General features: G+C 35.5%; 1 protein-coding gene across 45 annotated transcripts in view; it reads left to right on the plus strand.

Annotated features, from left to right (window-relative positions):
* RIMS2 (regulating synaptic membrane exocytosis 2) overlaps positions 1-21,748 on the plus strand; it is a 600,488-nt gene that overhangs the window by 82,729 nt on the left and 496,011 nt on the right. For 28 of the 45 annotated variants that reach the window (XM_059394973.1, XM_059394974.1, XM_059394987.1 and 25 more), the window contains exons 2-3: positions 15,999-16,031; positions 16,420-16,506. The exons of the other annotated variants lie outside the window; for them this stretch is intronic. In XM_059394973.1, coding sequence (XP_059250956.1) covers positions 15,999-16,031; positions 16,420-16,506 — 120 coding nt within the window. The remainder of the gene's footprint in view (positions 1-15,998; positions 16,032-16,419; positions 16,507-21,748) is intronic. 45 annotated transcript variants of the gene reach the window in all.

Here is a 21,748-nt window from a genome sequence, read left to right on the forward strand (position 1 = left end):
TTATTTGACAGAGAGAAATCACAAGTAGATGGAGAGGCAGGCAGAGAGAGAGAGGGAAGCAGGCTCCCTGCCGAGCAGAGAGCCTGATGCGGGGCTCGATCTCAGGACTCTGGGATCATGACCCGAGCTGACGGCAGAGGTTTCAACCCACTGAGCCACCCAAGCACCCCTAGATTTTTAGGATTTTTAAAATTTTATCATCTGCAAATACCGATAATTTTACTTCTTCCTGTCCAATCTGTATGCTTTCTCTCTCTTTTTTTTTTTTTTAAAGATTTTATTTATTTATTTGACAGAGAGAAATCACAAGTAGATGGAGAGGCAGGCAGAGAGAGAGAGGGAAGCAGGCCCCCTGCCAAGCAGAGAGCCCGACGCGGGACTTGATCCCAGGACCCTAAGATCATGACCTGAGCCGAAGGCAGAGGCTTTAACCCACTAAGCCACCCAGGCGCCCTGGATGGTCATTTTATTTTATTTTATTTTATTTTTTTTTAAAGATTTTATTTATTTATTTGACAGAGAGAAATCACAAGTAGATGGAGAGGCAGGCAGAGAGAGAGAGAGGGAAGCAGGCTCTCCGCTGAGCAGAGAGCCTGATGCGGGACTCGATCCCAGGACTCTGAGATCATGACCTGAGCCGAAGGCAGCGGCTTAACCCACTGAGCCACCCAGGCACCCATAGTTTTTAATTAATTAATTAATTAATTAATTAATTTTTTGCTTGCTTTTAATGGTGAACTCCAGGTCACAACATTAACTGTCAGTTCAACTACACCAAGGTTTGTGGAGACAATGGCTTCTGTGCCCAAGCAGGTTGCAAATAAATTTCTAATGGAACCTGGCATCACCCTGAAGGAATTCTAACTTTACACTGTTGGGGTAGTATACCAAGATGGCTTCAGAGTAGACTAACTTTACACAGCACAATGATAGTTTTTTTTTTTAAGTGTTTGATGCTATGGCAAATCACCAGCATTTTTAGATTGCCCCCCTCTCTCTCTATATAGATCAATTACTGTTGGCTTTTCTGATAGCACAGTTCCTTAAGTGGTTGTATTCTATCATATAGTTTAGGTAGTAGAGAGACATTTTTGGTCTTATTTTTGCAACTGCATAAATATAACCAAACTAGATAGAGGTCTCAACTACCCACCCATTCTTCCTGATGTTTTTTGAATGTTTACTAGATGCCCAGCATTGTTCAAAATTCTTGGGTCCCCTAGATGAATAAGATATAATCCCTGTTTCAGGGGACTCACTTACATGAAATTATCAGGACATTATGTATGGAATTTGGTTAATATTTTTGGTTATAGTAGTTTAGTATTTTTATTTAAATTTTATTCAATTATTTTCAAATATTATACAAAAGTTACAAAAAATTTGGCATGAAAATTTCTTTTCCAATTCACATATTATTATCCCCTCCTTAGGAGAATATATTCACAGAAATGAAATATAAATATTTTAAAGTTGGATAATTAAATATTTTGAATTTAATTTTGAAAGGAAGTTCAGTTTTGAAAAGGGTACTTCCACTTACTGTGTATGTGCACTATTCAATCTTTTAAAATGTTTTTTATCCAGCATTAACACAATTTTGCTAATTACAAACGGAGGCTGAATTAAATAAGTTGCTCATGGTTACAAAAATACTAGGTATCATAGATAAGAAATAGGAGCTAGGTCTGTCTAAATTCTCCTGAGCCCATTTTCCTTTCACTAGCTATTTTATACAAAACTAATGCTCTGGAATTTCAGTTGAGTTACTTTAAAAGTTTGTTAATTGGGGGTGCCTGGGTGGCTCAGTGGGTTAAAGCCTCTGCCTTCAGCTCAGGTTGTGATCCCAGGGTCCTGGATCAAGCCCCGCATTGGGCTCTCTACTCAGTGGGGAGCCTGCTTCCTCCTCTCCCTCTGCCTACTTGTGATCTCTGTCAAATAAATAAATAAAATCTTAAAAAAAAAAAAGTTTGTTAATTGATTTTCCCTCAGAAAATGGTTAGGAGGGGCGCCTGGGTGGCTCAGTGGGTTAAGCCGCTGCCTTCGGCTCGGGTCATGATCTCAGGGTCCTGGGATCGAGTCCCGCATCGGGCTCTCTGCTCAGCAGGGAGCCTGCCTCCCTCTCTCTCTCTCTGCCTGCCTCTCCATCTACTTGTGATTTCTCTCTGTCAAATAAATAAATAAAATCTTTAAAAAAAAAAAAAAAAAAAAGAAAAGAAAATGGTTAGGAAAAATATCTTTACTCCAAACTGAGTAAGGTTGAGTAACTAGTGAAAGAAATTTGAGAAAAGATATATGAAGAAAAGATGACAGTTTTTAAATGATGCACTCAAGTATTTAGTTGCTCATGTTAATATATAAGGAGATTTAAAAATCACTTGGTCTTGAATTTACTTTCCTTTTTGGATATCTATCTATCTATGTATAACTTAGAAAAAAATTAAGCTTGTATTCTCTTTGAGCAAATATCATCTGGTATTGAAGGGACATCTTTGGTGTTAGGGGGAAAATAATTTGACATTGAAAAGTTGCCACATATGTAATCCAGATGGATTATGTAACATTTGTGGACTAACTCTAATATAGAAAGGATTTCAGCATTCATTGATAACCACCTTATTGACTTAACAGTTTGATCAATGTTGTCTTCCATTATTCATAAGTATTCCAAATATTTGTGAGTGGCTTTTTCCCACAGGCAAAGGTAGTGACAGCTAGAATTTAAGAGCCGTGGGTTTCTAAAACACCGATCTATTTGCCGTGAGTAAAGTGCCAAAAAAATTAGTCCATTATAGATGTATGCAAATGTTAAAATAAACGGCTCTAAATAGGAAATTATCTGGTTGTTAATGAAAATGTTCATATTTCCCCCCAATATGTCCAGATATTTACATAGACCTTGTGGCAGAAAGGTGCATGGCCCTTTTGAGGAACTAAAAGAGAACCAGAGTGATTGAAGTCAGATTAAGAGGGGATCCTGAATAAATCGGGGCAGATGGTAGTAATAGCTTTAAGAACCAAAGGTGGAGGTAGATGCCCTGAGAAGGTGTTTGTCCTCTGGTCTGACTTACTATTTCATTTTACATTTACAATAAAGAGTAGAAATCTTTCACTATGTAATCTGTTTTCTTTGCCTTTTCTCCCCATTTTTGTAGTTCTGCTATTATAAATGTCTGGTGGCTTGGTTTAATTTTAATCTTTTCACAATATCCTCAGCCTCCTCTTTCTTTAGATATTGGTTTCTATAAATGTTTGGTGGCTTGGTTTAATTTTAATCTTTTCATAATATCCTCAGCCTCCTCTTTCTTTAGAATTGGTTCCCTAACAGTAACATAGTCTGTGATATAGCTGGGCTAGATCGTTGGGGAGCACAGTTCTTTTCTCTTGAGTGAGTTAGATTACCCAGAGCAAAATCTTCCAGACTTTGAGCTAGAGGGCATATGTCTGGCAGCTAGTGAGCCGGGGACCATGTTGGGGAAAAAGCTAGAGTCTTAACATTCATTATGTAAGACTTCATTTAATTTCTGTGTTTAGTGTATTACCCCTGTTGGGTATCTGCCTGGTCTCCCCTAGTTTAGTCATTCCGTGTTACCTTCTTCAGAGAAGATGCTTGTTAAGCTTCTGTGGAGGCTGGGGAGAGGCACGGAGTGAATGAGCGAATCTGGGTCCTATTGTTTGTGAAGACCCTTTCAACTTGTTTTTAGTCTCACTTTAACTCTCTATTTCTAGAGATACCTGGTTCTGCCAATTCTGGAGCCTTTGGGGATTCTATGATGTTAATTTGCCTCTTCTCTTCATTGCCTTAAGATTCAGCTTTTCAGGACTGTTGCCTAAAGATAATTACCACTTGTCTCTCTGCTTCCAATTCCATAAATTTTACTAGCCTTGAATCCTAACCCATTCTAACAAACAAATAAGGAAACCATGTCATTGGGGGAAGTTCTGGAAAGAGAATGAAAATAAATGCTTGTATTTATAGCTCCACTTTTGATTACTCTAGTTGAGCACAATAGCTCTAATTTATTAATTCTATTCTACAGGCTTTCTTTCTCTCTATCATTATCGATCTATCTATAATATGTAAATATGCATAACTTCACACTAATATCTTTGACTATCTTTGACTCTAAATCCAGCACTGTAGTCAAGGTTTATTCATTTTAGCCTCTTCTCTGTTTATTTGTAATTTCTTTTTCTGACAGTGAGAATCCTGGTTCTCATTATTTCAGTTTATTTAGTTATTTTTCACTTCCTGTCAACATCCACAGTAGTTTCAGAATTGCTAACCTGTGCAGTGTGCAAACAGATTTACTAGAGTACCTTGTATAGTTCTTTTTTGTCTTTAGCGTTGTAAGTATCCACTTAAGATATCCTTTCCCATTGTTACTTTGAGCAGCAAATTTTTCTGAGTCATTGAGGTTTATTATCCATTTTCCAAACAGAGCTGAATTCATTTATCACATTCTGCATTTCATCCTAGGATTCCCTGCCCTTGTGGTTGATTATTTAAGAAATTGTATACATTAAGGTTTACTCTTTGTGACGTATAGTTCTGTGGGTTTTTATAAATACATATAAGTCATGTATACAGCAACACCATATCATTTAGAACAGTTCCAACATTCCCAAAATTCCTTTGTTTGATCTCTCTGTAGCCGATTCCTCCTTCATCTTAAGGGGAAAACTTCTAGTTTTTCATCATTAAGTATGATGTTATCTGTAGCTTTTTATGTTTATCAAATTGAAGAAATATGCTCAATTCATAGTGTGTCAAGAGTTCTTATTATGAATGATTGTTGGATTTTGTCAAATATAATAGATAATTTTTCTTCTTTAACTTGTTGATGTGATGGACTCCACTAAATGATTTTTGAGTATTGAACCACTATATCTGAGATAAATCCAACCTGGTCATGGGGTACAATTGTTTTATACAATGTTGGATTCAATCTAACAATGCTAATACATTGTTGAATATATTTGCATTTGTGTTCATGAAAGATAACAGTCTGTAATTTTCATTTCTTTTAATGTCTTTGTTTTTTGAATTATGGTGATGCTGTTCTAAGAGACTGAGTTAGAAAGTGTTCTCTCTTGATCCATTCATCTGTTGATGGACATCTAGGTTCTTTCCATAGTTTGGCTATTGTGGACATTGCTGCTATAAACATTCGGGTGCATGTGCCCCTTTGGATCACTACGTTTGTATCTTTAGGGTAAATACCCAATAGTGCAATTGCTGGGTCATAGGGCAGTTCTATTTTCAACATTTTGAGGAACCTCCATGCTGTTTTCCAGAGTGGCTGCACCAGCTTGCATTCCCACCAACAGTGGAGGAGGGTTCCCCTTTCTCCGCATCCTCGCCAGCATCTGTCATTTCCTGACTTGTTGATTTTAGCCATTCTGACTGGTGTGAGGTGATATCTCATTGTGGTTTTGATTTATATTTCCCTGATGCCGAGTGATATGGAGCACTTTTTCATGTGTCTGTTGGCTATCTGGATGTCTTCTTTGCAGAAATGTCTGTTCATGTCCTCTGCCCATTTCTTGATTGGATTATTTGGTCTTAGGGTGTTGAGTTTGCTAAGTTCTTTATAGATTTTGGACACTAGTCCTTTATCTGATATGTCGTTTGCAAATATCTTCTCCCATTCTGTCAGTTGTCTTTTGATTTTGTTAACTGTTTCCTTTGCTGTGCAAAAGCTTTTGATCTTGATGAAATCCCAATAGTTCATTTTTGCCCTTGCTTCCCTTGCCTTTGGCATTGTTCCTAGGAAGATGTTGCTGCGGCTGAGGTCGAAGAGGTTGCTGCCTGTGTTCTCCTCAAGGATTTTGATGGATTCCTTTCTCACATTGAGGTCCTTCATCCATTTTGAGTCTATTTTTGTATGTGGTGTAAGGAAATGGTCCAATTTCATTTTTCTGCATGTGGCTGTCCAATTTTCCCAGCACCATTTATTGAAGAGGCTGTCTTTTTTCCATTGGACATTCTTTCCTGCTTTGTCGAAGATTAGTTGACTGTAGAGTTGAGGGTCTATAGAAGATGTGGTATATATACACAATGGAATACTATGCAGCCATCAAAAGAAATGAAATCTTGCCATTTGCGACAACATGGATGGAACTAGAGCGTATCATGCTTAGCGAAATAAGTCAAGCAGAGAAAGACAACTATCATATGATCTCCCTGATATGAGGAAGTGGTGATGCAACATGGGGGCTTAAGTGGGTAGGAGAAGAATAAATGAACCAAGATGGGATTGGGAGGGAGACAAACCATAAGTGACTCTTAATCTCACAAAACAAACTGAGGGTTGCTGGGGGGAGGGGGTTTGGGAGATGGGGGTGGGATTATGGACATTGGGGAGGGTATGTGCTTTGGTGAGTGCTGTGAAGTGTGTAAACCTGGTGATTCACAGACCTGTACCCCTGGGGATAAAAATATATGTTTATAAAAAATAAAAAATTAAAAAAAAATAAAAATTAAAAAAAAAAAGAAAGTGTTCTCTCAGCCTCCTTTTCTGGAAAGAGATTGTAGAGAATTGGTGTAATTTCCTATTTAAATGTTTGGTAAAGTTCACAAATGGAACATTTTGGACCTTGGTGATTTCTATTTTGCAAGGTTGTGAGTTGTCATAGAGAGTATCTTTCAAGCAAATGGTTCATTTCATCAAAGTTATTAAATTTCTGAGCATAGAGTTATTATTAATATTTATTATCTTTTTTAATGTCATGGCATCAGTAGTGATGGACCATCTTTTATTTCTGATATTAGTAATTTGTGACTTCTCTCTTTTTTCTTGACTAGCTTAGCTTTAGCTTGGTTTGTCATTTAATTAGTCTTTATAAAAGAACATTTTTTGGTTTTGTTGGTTTTGACTATTGATTTTCTATTTCAAATTTCATTGATTTATGCTCTTGTTTTTATTATTTCTTTTCTTTGTTTTACTTAAGATTTGATTCACTCTTCTTTTTCTAGTTTCCTAAGATGGAATCTTAGTTTATGGATTTTAGATCTTTTTTTGGCATCCAGTGTTGAAAGTTTCATCTAAGTACTGATTTAGCAGCATCTTGGAACTTTTTTTTTTAAGGTTTTTTATGTATTTATTTGACAGACAGAGATCACAAGTAGGCAGAGAGGCAGCATCTTGCAACTTTTGATAGGTTGTTTTTCACTTTCATTTAGTTCAAACTACTTCAAAATTTTCTCGAGACTTCTTTTTTGATCCAGGTGTTACTTAGAAGTATATTATTTAATCTCCAGGTATTTTTGGGTTTTCCACGACAGTTTTGTTATTTGTTTCTAGTTTTAATTTCGTTGTGAACTCAGAGGAACTTTGTTTGATTTGTATTCTCTTAAATTTGTTAAAGAGCATGTTAGGGCCCAGAATGTGATCTTCTTGGTAAATGTTCCATTTGAACTTGAGAGTAATGTGTATTCTGGTATTATTGGATGATGTATTAGAGAATGCCAATTAGATATATTTTATTGATGATGCTGTTCACTCAGCTATGTCCTTACTGATTTTCTGCCTGCTGGATCTGTCAGTTACTAATCGAAGTGTGAAGTGTTTAACCCTAACAGTGGATTTGTCTGTTTCTTGTGGCAGGTCTGTCAATTTTTGTCTCTCATATTTTGACACTCTTTTGCTAGGCACAAACACAGTAAGGACTGTTATGTTTTCTTGGAGAATTCATCCCTTTGTCATTATGGAATGCCCCTCTTTATCCCTGTTAATTCTCTTGTTCTGAAGTTGACTTTGTTTGAAATTAATATAGATACTTCAGCTTTCTTTTTATGAATGTTAGCATGGTGTATCTTTCTCCATTCCTTTGCTTTTAATCTACCAGTGTCTTTATATTTAAAGTGGGTTTCTTATAGACAATACATTGGCCTTTTTTTTTAGTCTACTTTGACAGTGTCTACCTTTTAATTGGTGTATGTAGCTCATTCACATTTAAGCGATTATTGATATAACTGGATTAATAGTTACTATATTTATAACTATCCCATTCATTGCCTGTGTTCTTTTATTTCTCCTTCTTCCTCCTTTACTTCCTCCCCTTCCTCTTCATATTTTCATATTCATAATACCTCCCCCTCTTCTTCTTTTTCCTCTGCTTCTTCTTTGTTTTCTACTATTTCTCTTCTGTCTCTTGTGTAAAGTCAACATTTTATATGATTTGGTTCCATGCTTTCTCCTCTCTAAGCATATTTTTTAGTGGTTTGCTGAAGAATTTTTAGTGTACGCTTACAACTATTTTCCGATAACACTATACTACCCCTGGGGTAGTACAAGTACTATATGACAGAGTATTCTCCATTCTTCCCTCCTGTACCATAAAAATTGCTGTCATTTATTTCACTTATCCATAAGCTATAATCACCAAACACAATGTTACCATTATTACTGTAAACAAAATTATGTTAGATCAATTAAAAATAAGAAAAATAAAAGGTTTTATTTTACCCTCATTTATTCCTTCTCTAATTCTCTTCCTATTTCTATGTAGGTGTGGATTTTCAACCTGTATCATTTCTTCCCTCTTAACATTCCTTGGAAGCCAGGTACATTGATGACAAATTTTCCCTTAATTTTTGCTTGTCTGAGAAAGTATTTAATTTGCCCTTATTTTTGAAGAACAATGTCACTGGATACAGAATTTGAAGTTGTTCTTTTTTCCTTTCAACACCAAATATTTCACCCCACTTTCTTCGTGGTTGCATGGTTGCTGAAAAAAATTCCGATATTCCTGTATTTGTTTCTCTGTAGGCAAGGTATTTGTATTTCTTCTGACTTCTTTCAAAATACTTTTTTTTTTGCAGTTTTTTTTTTCAAAATAGTATTTGCATAGGTGTACATCTTTTAAAAAGATTTGTTTATTCATTAGAGAGAGAGTAGGGGGAGAGGCAGAAGGAGAGGGAGAAGGGAAGCAGACTACCTGCTGGGCAGGGAGCTCCATCTCAGGATCCTGAGATCACAGCCTGAGCAGAAACCAAGAGTTAGTTGCTTAACTCACTGCGCCACCCAGGTGCCCCTAGGTGTACATTTAAAAAAGATTCATCCTGCTTGGTATTCCTTGTGTTTACTGGATCTGTGGTTTTGGTGTCTTGTCATTAGTTTTGGAAAATTCTCCATTATTACCATTTCAAATATTTCTTGTGTTTCTTTCTTTCTTTCTTCTACTGGTATTCCCATTACATATATGTTATACCTTTTGTAATTGTCCCACAGTTCTTGGACATTCTGTTTCATCTTTTACTCTTTTCCCTCTTGGCCTTTCAGTTTTGAATGTTTTTATTGACATATCTTCAAGCTCACTGAGATTGTTCCCAGCTGAGTGAGGTGTATTGACGAGTCCATCAAAGACGAAGGTCTTCATTTCTGTTACTGATTTATAGCATTTTCTTTTCATTCTTTCTTAAGCATTCCACCTCTCTGCTCACACAACCCACACAACAAAAAGTTGTGCACTTTTTCCATTAAAGCTCTAAACATATTATAGTTATTCTTCCCAGTTGGATAACTCTAAAATCTCTGTCATTCTGAGTCTGGTTTTGATGCTGCTTTGTTGCTTCAGCCTGTGTTTTTTCTTGCCTTCAAAAGATGCCTTGTGTTCTTTGTTGAAAGCTAAACAAAGTTTATTGTGTAAAAGAAACGTAGGTAGATTGTCTTTTAGTGTTAGGTTTTATATTTACTTGGTTATGAGTCAGGCTCTGTTTATTGTTTGATATATCTATGGTATCAGAGGTTAAAATTTCTTTTATTGTCCTTATATTTTTAACCAGTATTTCTAATTTTGGTAAAACACATAGACATAAAATGTATCATCTTAACCACTTTTAGGTGCACAGTTCAGTGATATTAAATATATTTATAATATATTACCATCACAACTGTACATTTCAAGAATGTTTTTTCATGTTGTCAAACTACAGCTGTAGACCCATTAAGCAAGAACTCCCCATTTTCCCCTTCTCATCAGCATCTGGTAACCACCATTCTACTTTCTGCTCTATGATTCCAACTATTCTAAGTACCTCATGTAAGTAGAATAATACAGTATTTGTCTTTTGTGATGGGTTTATTTCACTTAGCATAATGTCCTTAAGGTTCATCCATTTTCTAATATGTGTCAGAATTTCCTAACATTTTAAGTTTACATAACATTCATTTGGGGTGTGTGTGTGTGTGTGTGTGTGTGTGTGTGTGTGGCTTATCCATTTATCCATTGATAGACCCTTGGGGTGTGTGTACATTATAGCTATTGTGAATAATGCTAATATGAACAGGGGTGTACAAATCTCTTTGAGACCCTCTATCATTTCTTTCTAGTATATACCCAGAAGTGGAATTGTTGGATCATATAATAATTTTTAATTTTTTAAGGAAACACCATACTGTTTTCCACAGTGACTCTACTATTTTGCATTCCCACCAACAATGCACAAAGGTTCCAGTTTCTCCTTATCCTTACCAACACCTGTTATCTTGTTTTTTTATATCCTAATAGGTGTCAGAATATCTCACAATAGTTTAGATTTGCATTTTCCTAATGACCAGTGAGATTGAACATCTTTTCCTGTGCTTATTGGCCATTTGTGTATCTTCCTTGGAAAAATGTCTGCTCACGTCCTTTGTCTATTTTTAAACAGGGTTCCTTTTTGTGTGTGTGTTAAATTTTAGGAGTTCTCTATATTCCAGATATTAGTCCTTTGAGATTAGATATACTTTTTATTTTTTTTATTTTTATTTTTATTTTTTTAAAGATTTTATTTATTTATTTGACAGAGAGAAATCACAAGTACACTGAGAGGCAGGCAGAGAGAGAGAGAGAGAAGGAAGCAGGCTCCCTGCTAAGCAGAGAGCCCCATGCAGGACTCGATCCCAGGATCCTGAGATCATGACCTGAGCCGAAGGCAGCGGCTTAACCCACTGAGCCACCCAGGCGCCCTAGATATACTTTTTAAACATTTTCTTCCATTGTGTGGGTTGCAGTTTTACTCTGTTGATTCACAAAATTTAAAAATTTTTGTGAGGTTCAGTTTGTCTATTTTTTCTTTTGTTTCCTGTGCCTTTGGTGTCATACCCAAAAAATCATTGACAAATTCAGTGTTGTGCAGCTTTTGCTCTTATATTTGTCATCTAAGAATTTTATAGTTTTAGATCTTACATTTAGGTCTTTGATTTTTTTTTTTTTTAAGATTTTTTATTTATTTATTTGACAGAAATCACAAGTAGATGGAGAGGCAGGCAGAGAGAGAGAGAGAGAGGGAAGCAGGCTCCCCGCTGAGCAGAGAGCCCGATGCGGGACTCGATCCCAGGACCCTGAGATCATGACCTGAGCTGAAGGCAGCGGCTTAACCCACTGAGCCACCCAGGCGCCCCTAGGTCTTTGATTTTGATTTAATTCTTGTATAAGTTAGGTAAGGGACCAGCTTCATTCTTTGCATGTGGATATCCAGTTTTCCCAGTCTCATTTGTTGAAAAGACTGTCCTTTCGCTATGGAATAGTCTTGGCATCCTTGTCTAAAACCATTTGGCTATATACATGAGGGTTTATTTCTGGGCTCTCTATACATTTCACTGGTCTGTTTCTGTCTTTATGTCAGTGCTACACTGATTAGTAGTAAGTTTTGAAATTAGTATATGTGAGTCATCCAGCTTCGTTCTTGGGTGGTTTTTTTTTTTTTTCCCTTCAAATTATTTTGGCTTTTAGGGTGTCTTCTGATTCCATGTGAATTTAGGATGGGTTTTTGTATTTCTGCCAAAAACATTGGGATTTTGATAGGGATTGCATTGAATCTGTACATTGCTTTAGGTAGTATTTGGGTATTGGTCTGTAATTTGAGTCTCTCTAGTGAGTTTTTTATGTCAGTTATTGTACTTTCATCTCCAGAAATCCTTATTTATTTATTTATTTATTTATTTATTTATTTATTTATTTTTTACGTTTTTCTATCTCTTTATTGATATTCCTGTTTGGTTCATAGATTTTCTTGACTTTCCCACATCTTCCTTTAATTCTTTAAGCTTCTTTAAGATGGTTGTTTTAAAGTCTTTGTTTTGTAGATCTGCTGTCAGGTCTTTTTCAAGGACAGTGTCTATTCATCCTTTTTTCCTTTGAATGCATAATACTTTCCTATTTGTATGTGTTAGGATTAAAGTTGAAAATTGGACATTTGAATCTAATATGGTAGGTCTGGAAATCAGATTTTTTCCCCCTTCACTGGGTTTTCTTGTTTTTGTTTTGTGTGTGTGTGTGTGTATTTAATTATAGGCTGTCTCTGTGCTGAGCATTTATCCTGTGGTATAAATTTAAGGTCTTTTCAGGTCTTTGTTAAGCCTGGACCTTTCTCTGGGCATGTACAGTGACTTTACTTTCTCCCATACATGCAGTTGCTTTTGAATGTTTGGCTCCCAAAGGGAGAAAAATTGAAGAACGGAGTGGGGGAGGGGGAGTTGAGCTGGCCATTTAAACATCCTGGAAATCACCTTAGCCAGAGGGGAAAGACTTCAACAGTGTGAGGAGTTGCAGAAACAGCCACCCACTTACTTGTCTGCACCTCTGAGATGAGAAGCAATAGTCTGCGATCTGAGCACAGATATCCTTGAGTTTAGGATTGTTGAGGAGAGTAGAGAGCTCTGGGAATATTTTGTAATTGTTACTTTCCTCATCTTTTGTTTGGATGTAGGAGATTTTTCTTCAGTTTTTACAGTGAGCAACGGGTAGGGCTCCTACTAAAGTTTATAGAAATGTGGTGGCACATCTAAGACTGGCACTTGTAATTTTAAACTCTCAACCAGTCCACACTGAGTCTTGAGTAATTGGTCAGTTTTAGTTAAAAGTATTTCTACCGCTTCAGGTGTGGGCTTCAGCCCCTTGACTTGAGCTCTTGCTAAAATGTGATGGTCTATATCTATTTGTCTATTTCTTTCATTTTCAGAGCACCAGTTTGTCTAGTTACCTAAACTCTTTGATGGCTCTAAGAAGAGTTGTTGGTTTTCAGTTTGTTCAGCTTTTTGCTTGTTGTAAGGATGGAATTGATGATTTCTAAGCGTTTTATGTATCTGACTGGCAAGTGGAAGTCCTTCATACACTTTTTGGAATGCAGGAATGTAGGTGTTCATTGTTAATAATGTTAGTGTATTATAAAAAATATGATATGATTACTTTTTCATATTACCTGTTTGTAAATGAACTCATCATGAATTTTAATTATGTCCAGACATTTTGAGGTTTTATTTTGTTTACAATATTGGGGAAAAGGGAGAATGATTTTATATTCTTGATTGTATTTAAAGACAGGATAAATTCTTTTAAGGTAGTGTTTTTTCAGTTTCAGGTGTGAAATATAGTGATTCAGCAATTCCATACATCACAAGAAGTGCACTCTTGATTTATTTATTTATCAAGACAGATAGCAAGAAAGAGCATGAATGGGGTTGGGGGGAAGCAGGATCCCTGCTGAGCAGGGATCACGATGTGGGTGCTCCATTCCAGGACCCCGGGATTATAACCTGGGCTGGAGGAAGATGCTTATCTCACTGAGCCACCCAGGTGCCCCAACAAGTGCACTTGTTAATCCCCATTACCAGTTTAAACCTGTTTCCCCATCAGCTTCCCCTTCGGTAACCATCAGTTTGTTGTCTGTAGTTAAGAGCCTGTTTCTTGCTTTTTTTCCCTCTTTCTTTCTCTTTTGCTCGTTTGTTTTGTTTCTTAAGTTCCACATATGAGTGAAATCATATGGTTTTGTCTTTCTCTGATTGACTTGCATAACATTATACTCTGCAGCTCCATGCATGTCATTGCAAATGGCAAGAGGTCATTCTTTTTAATGGCTGAATAATATTCCACTATATATATATGCCACACATTCTTTATCCATTTGTCTATCGATGGACACTTGGGCTGCTTCCTTAATTTGGCTATTGTAGACCATATTGCTGTAAACATCAAGGAGCATGTGTCCCTTTGAATTTAGTGTTTTTGTATTCTTTGGGTAAATGCCCAGTAGTGTGACCACTGGATCATAGGGTAGTTCTCTTTTTTAAGTTTTTGGGGAACTTCCGTACTGTTTTCTAGAGGGGCTATACCAGTTTATATTCCCACCAACAGTGCATGAGCATTCCTTTTTCTCCACATCCTCACCAGCACCTGTTGTTTCTTGTGTTGTTGATTATACCGTTCTGACAGGTGTGAGGTGATAATTTATTATAGTTTGGTTTGAATTTCCCTAAGAGTAAGTGATGATGAACATCTTTTCATGTGTCTGTTGGCCACCTGATGGGATAAATATTTGAACTGCCTTATTATGATACATATTTTATTTGGGAAGCTGATGCAAATGTTTGTATATTTCACGTATCTTACAATGCCCAGAAATACTTCCTAGAATTGGTAGTTAACATTTTTATGTCTGTTAATTTTTCAAGTAAAATTTTGAAATTAGGAACTGATTGGTAGATTAATATCAATTTGTTTAAGATCAAAACTTTTGTCATTAATTTAAAAAGCAACATGATTTCTTGAAGAGATCACCCAAGAATTCTTTAACAATATTTCCCCTCATTTGCATATTTATTTCAATATTCATTTATTAGTTTAAATATTTATTGTTTTTAACATACATGTCATTTGGTAAAGGGTGATCTTGCATTGTTCTCCATTTTGATGAGCTGGTACGGTAATCTTTCTTTGCCATTATCTGTTTGGGGCCTATTTTGTTTTGAAATGTTAAAGCAGTTTTTAATCTTACTCTCTAGGAAATACAACAGGTTTTCAGGATAGAATCCAGTGTCACTCTAAGGTTTTTGTGTTTGTTTGCTGATAGGATATTTGGTGCTAAATATAATCTTATTATTAATCCATTATATGACTATATTTAATTATTAAGTGATATGGGTTTAGCTCTGGGATAATACTATTACACTTTTTTGAAGTTTATGCGGGGAACACAGGATATTCTTTTTTGGGTTAATACAGAGATACACAATTATCAATTATATTTATCTGTTGGGACACAAGAATATTGTAAGGGTATACCTTTTCATTTATTGTTTATATCGTTATAAATAGGAACACACTGGAAAAGAAAAAATCAATTTGATCTAAAAAGAATCTAATGCACAGTGTTAATATAATTTCCTTATGAAAATCCTAGACTTCAGTGACATTTTTAGTTACCAATTCTTAGCCTTTCTTTGGGAAAGTAAAAGCTAATGAACTGATCACTGAGTCATAAATTTACCTCTCAGGACTGGTCCTAGGTAGAATGTGGGAAGACAAATTTCAGAGGAATCCAGTACCCTTGGGTGTGGGCTTTCTCTACCTTGTAAATATCTAGTGCTATTTCAGTGAAGCACTGAGTTGATTGTAGTTTAAATGCATTTTTAGTCTGTTATCTTATATGAATAATTTACTTTAGCTTATAAATGTTTAAAATTTAATATACATAGTTATTTTAGTAGTTATTTTTAGGTAGATTGGATACATAACCCCTCCACAGTTCTTTTATCTGCTCCTTTAAGCAATAAATAAATTCATTTGTAAGGCTTTTAAAATACATTTATAAAACTATACATTTTTATTTAAAATATTTATGCCTTCATTTTATATTAAGGAAGAATTTAAAAAAATAAAGAGGAAATCGATTTATCTTCAGTAAAACAAATGTAACTGTGTTTAATATAGCACTTTAAGTATTTTAAAAGCTTCAATATCAATATTAATAAAAATATGCAGAGAACTCGAGGACTAAATCATGGAATCATTAAAACAATAGTAGAGTTTTAATATCAGTCCTTTATTCAGAACAAGTGATTCAACATTTTTTTGTGTGTGTCCACTTAATTTAAATGTATAATTCCAAGTAGCAAGGCACTAACCTTTTCTATGTAACAAACCTCATTTTTAATTTTTACATGGCCACAAATTGTAGAGAGAAATTTTTTTCTTAGTACAGTGCACTCAGTTGTGCAAACTTATCTTTTTAGGGTCAAAGAAGAGCACAAACCACAACCGACACAGTAAGTAAATGTATTAAGAGTGCAGTAGGCTTGATTTCTGTACCTTTGCCATATTCCGCTTTCTGCACCTTGGATGGTATTAGCTTACACTAATACTGGATAGGCTGCAGCTAGTGTGTCTTCTGCTTTCTGACTCTCTGGCTTGTAAGAGAGCTGCCTGCAGCTTCTTACTTCATCCACATGTTGACTGGATGTAGTTTTTTGCTGCCTGCTTGGGGACTGGTTAAGTGTTCAATCTTAATTTCCCTACATTCTGACTGCCTGGTGGTAATTGGAGCTCACATTTCCATTGGCTGTAGCTTTTGTGCCTGTGTCTCTTTATTATTATGGTTAAGAAAACATTTGACCTACATTGTTATTCAGTTACATTATTTGCTTATTTAAACAGGTGGTTTCCCTTTAGTGGGATCACTGAACTGGTAAATAACGTTCTTCAGCCCCAGCAAAAACAACAAAATGAAAAGGAGCCCCAGACGTAAGTAAGCTGATCTGTATAGACTAAATATTATCTCTGATAGCATAACATACTGAAGAGTATGTATTAAAATGCGGCCCTTGGAATATTATTCCTCAGAAACTAAAATTGTTAGGTTATGAGTTTGATACTTTCATCTTTAATTATCATGGAACTCTAAAAAGAAAACAGGATAATTTATAGGGTAGTAAAAGTGAAAAGAAGTAGTTCTCCCCTCAGTTTTAGTATGGATAATGTAAATTATATTTACCCAGTAAAACGTCTTTCTCCATTTATGTAATATATTCTAAAGTGTGTTTCTTTAAAAAATAATTCAGAGGACATTAAGAAATATTACCCCCCCCCAATTCAGCCTTTGATCAAATAGTTTTAGAAAGGTTCTTTTAAAAAAAGGTCAAGCAGTTTTCTTTATTGTAATACTTCTGAGGGTCTAAAAGTGCTCTGAAGGGGTTAGGACATTCAATGTTTACTAAACATATTTGACCACTGAGTCCTGCTTTCACTGAACATTTCATTAAGTTATCAACATAATTTGGGAAACATAGCAATTTATTCTCACAGTGGCCTGAAACATTAAAAAAGAGTCAATTCCATTTATTTCAGTTGTTAGTAAAATAGAAAATAGTCTTTAAAAAATTGTTCACCCATCTCTTTTTAACTCCGTGCCAGTAATATTATTTATATTTTGAAGTGTAAGTAACTTTGAGAATGTGAGAAAGATTTTATATATTAAAATTCTAATCTGTCCATGATAACTGTCATCTACTCTAACATGCTCTTACTGCTCAGCCTCTATGCTTTTTTTAAGTGGGAGCTCTGGTTGTGGAGAAGATGGTTTGCTTGTAGGGATGGACAGATTGAGAAGTGACATGAACTCTAGGAGAGGATGAGAATGACTACCTTAGGAGCGAGCCCCAAGATGAAACAGAGAAACTTTCATGTTTGCTTTTAATGCAAACTAGGGCATAAATGTCTTTTTGTCTTGTGATGGCTGAGGGTTATCTGCTCATTCATTTTATATTATCTTGTGTGCATTTTATTTTAAATTTTGTCAGCGCTTTAGTTTCAACCTACCTAAGATTAAGTTGTGGTATACTGTTTCTAATAGTTTAGAGTAGTCCCCTTTACCCCTATCTGCAGATATGTTCCAAGACCCCCAGTGGGTGCCTGAAACAGCAGATGGCACATAATCCCTATTTTTACTGTTTTTTTTCTGTACATACATACATATGATACATATGATATGTACATATGATGAAGTTTGATTTATGCATTAGGTACAGTAAGAGATAAACAATAATAACTAATAATAAAGTGGAACAATTATAATATGCTCTAATAAAAGTTATATTACTTTGGGTTCTCTCTCTCAAGATATCACGTACAATATTCACTCTTCTTGTGATGATGGGAGATGATTAAGTGCCTACATGATGAGATAAAGTGAGGAGAATGACACAGGTCCTAGGACATAGTGTAAGGCTACCATTGACCATTGACCTGTTACGGCAGGAGGATCATCTTCTTCCAGGCCCCAGTGGATCCCAGGTCACTGAAAGCACTGAAAGTGAAACTGAGGATGAGGCATGGAGGGTGGGGTTCTACTGTCTATGTAGTTCTAAAATGGCAACTGTTGAAGTATTTAATCTAGGTGAAGTCAAGACCATTTTTGTCCTATCTACTATTTTATCTTTGGCATCTAGTAGAATGCCTGATCTGTAGGAGGAACTCGGCAAACCTTTCTTGTTCACAACTGATTTTACATGTTTTATCCTTTTATGGCATAAGAATTCTTATGGTTTAAGAATGTGCTTCAAGAAATAGAAATGAATTTAGTAAACTCTTTTCTAATAAAAAATTGTGTTAAAATGGCATACCTTGTCATTATTTTGCTTATTTTCTCTAAGGCACTGAAATGTCATAGAATAGTAAAATTACTATCAATATGTAATTAGATGCAAATTTGCCTCTGTGTTAAATGACTTTAGTTATGTATCTTATTTGTAAGTTTCAGAAAGTAATAAAGATTAAGTTACATTATTTAGTAGATTATAGTGGCCATTAAATAAAATAGATATTTGGTTATTAGCTTTAAAAAGTTAGACACTTAAAAATGTCTAATTATTGAAATAAACTGACTTTTTTTTTTTAAAGATTTTATTTATTTGGCAGAGATCACAAGTAGGTAGAGAGGCAGGCAGAGAGAGAGAGGAAGAGAAGCAGGCTCCCCGCTGAGCAGAGAGCCCAACGTGGGGCTCGATCCCAGGACCCTGAGATCATGACCTGAGCGGAAGGTAGAGGCTTTAACCCACTGAGCCACCCAGGCGCCCCTGAAATAAAGTGACTTTTGATTGACATAAACAAAGATCAAGGCAAACTTGAAAAGAAATAGCTTTACTTCAATAATAAATACAATTCAGTTTGCTTGGATTTTTGGATAGAAAGATGGTAGGAGAAAAGACTAGTACTTTTGGATGTTTTAAAAATTAATTCTTATTTAATGGGTGCTATTTCCTTTAAACTATCTTAGGCAACTCATTCTTCTTGTTGATCTGTGATTTATGCAATTTTAAAAATTCAGAATCGGGGACACCTGGGTGGCTCAGTCGGTTGAGTGTCCAACTCTTGATTTTAGCTCAGGTCTTGATCTCAGGGTTGTGAGTTCAAGTCCCACATTGGGCTCCACACTGGACATGAAGCCACTAAAAAAATAAATTGAGAATTAATAGAGTCTCTCAATAGTTAGATTTTTCATCTCACATTCCTGTTATGCTGAGGATTTATGGTATATAATTTTCTAGGTGTTTTCCTTCTGTCTTTCTGATCTAAAACCCAGGATACTTATGAATCCTTTCTTTAATTCATCTGTGTTCTAAGACTTCTTTCTGAGTCATCTCATTTTTTTCTCTCTTGACTACCTTTTGAAGGGGATAACTTCCTCCGCTTACTGAATTCTAGGTATTCATTTAATATATAAAAAATAGGACTTATGTCTCTCATACTCCATATAGATATTTTCATAGTAGAATAACTAAGTATTCTATCAGATAGCATTAAAAGTCTAATATTTCCTGAATAGTAATTTCATTCTAATGAATTTACACAAATCCCATTTTGTGGTTATTCAAGGCTATAATAATGTAGGTTTCTTGAATCTGTATTTTCGGGGTTTATTTACTTCATAGTTGTTTAATATAATGGAATATTTACTAATTTTGATATTGGTGATTCATGTGAAACTGTAGATATAAGTAGAACAGTGTGTCCAATTTTGACTTTCTATAAATTTTAAGGCATAGAAGATCAGTTGAGCCATTTGTGTCAGTTGTCAGCTCACTCAGCCTTTGCAAAAATTCCTTAATATATAAATTAAATAATTTTTGTTTTCTTTTTTTTCTTTTCTTTCTCTCTCTCTCTCTCCTTCCTTCCTTCCTTCCTTCTACTATTTTTTGCCTCAGCATCAAAATGAGGGAAAGTTTCTCTAAAGACACTATACTATAAGTTATATGTAAAGTGTAAAACAAGTACCTGGATAATTAAGAATGGGCATATTGGGAAAAAAACCGTTAAATTCTTTGGAATGCAACTGTTAATTTAACTTTGCATTCCCAATACCTAGCATAATAACAAAGGTAAGTTAGAAAGTTTTAAAATACAGATGAATTAAACCAGTTAATTGGATTAGTTTGTTTTGAATTTTCATGTAATAACAGTTTTATTCATGTTGGGACATAATAAAAATTACACTTTTGAAAAACTAGGAAAATCTAAAATTTTAATGATTAGAATCAAATGGCCATTTAATATAGTAATCCTCTTTGATTGTGAGGTCCTTTAATGGAAAAAAATGCTAAGAGAAAGAGTTTTTTTTAAGCATAGGGAACATGATGTGTTGAAGTTTTTAAGTAGCGAAGGGTTTGAGAGACAAGGAAGACCAATGTGTCTATAATATAGTGTTTAAGATGGGAGTATGGTGGGAGATGAGATTCCAGAAGTAGGACTCAGATAGGGTAGTGTTTTATAGAGAATGATAAGTGTGAGTCTCAGTAAAAGAGGATGATAATTGGAAACTTTTAAACATGGGATTGACTTGAGTTAATTTAAATGTGAATATCAGTCTGGCTGCTCTATGAGTAGAATGAATGAGAACAGAAGTGGATCGAGCAATGAGGAGGCTTTTATGAAAGACTTTGCTAGAAATGATGATGACTTGGACCAAATTGATTAGAGTGAAGATGGAGAGGAGTGGATTGGGGGATATATTTGGAGGTTGAAATGACAGGATTATTTTTAGTGTAGTAGATTTGGAAAAAGTTATTAAGGAAGAGAAAAGAGCCAAAGATGACTGCCAGATTTCTGATAGGAAGAACTAATTAGGCGGTGATGCCATTAACTCTGATCAAGATGGGGAAAGGATGAATAGGTTAAGACTAGCAACTAAAATAAAAGTTACAGATTTTTTATGCTTCAGATGTTATAAATAGCCAAACTTTGAAGGAGAGATAGGGATTGGCTAGAGTTATAACTTTTGGTATTAAATCTAGATGAATAGATAAGATAACTTAGAGAGTGTATGGAGAAGAGCAGATAAGAAGGTCCGTGATTGAGCCCTGAAGAATTCTAACGCCGTGCAGGGTACTAGGAATCCAGAGATAAAAGGACTGTGGTTCCTGCTCTCACAAATATTTCACATTCACGTGTGAAAAAGACATGCTGATGAACAATGAAAAAAATATTGTGGTGATTTTCTGGTTTCCTTTTGACATGGAGAGAGTTTGGAAGTTGTTACTCTTATCCTCGCAACAAGAAAAGGCTGAACAGGGGCGCCTGGGTGGCTCAGTGGATTAAGCCGCTGCCTTCGGCTCAGGTCATGATCTCAGGGTCCTGGAATCGAGTCCCGCATCGGGCTTTCTGCTCAGCAGGGAGCCTGCTTCCCTCTCTCTCTCTCTCTGGCTGCCTCTCTGTCTACTTGTGATTTCTCTCTGTCAAATAAATAAATCTTTAAAAAAAAAAAAAAGGCTGAACAAACTGAAAATCAACAGCTCTTCTAAGATTTATCACATAATTGAAATCACAGAGCAAATCATTCCCCTGACAGTTGGAGGGAGAGGCGAGGAAAGAGGACAACTGCTGTCTGGGAACAGAAACTCTTGGAGCTAGGTAGGATCTGGTAGGAAAACTTAAACTATAACTAATGGAACTCAGACTGAGGGCTGAGTGCACTGACTTAAGAGTTAAAAAT

This window comes from Mustela nigripes, chromosome 3 (genome assembly GCF_022355385.1).
Source record: "Mustela nigripes isolate SB6536 chromosome 3, MUSNIG.SB6536, whole genome shotgun sequence".
Taxonomy (NCBI): domain Eukaryota; kingdom Metazoa; phylum Chordata; class Mammalia; order Carnivora; family Mustelidae; genus Mustela; species Mustela nigripes.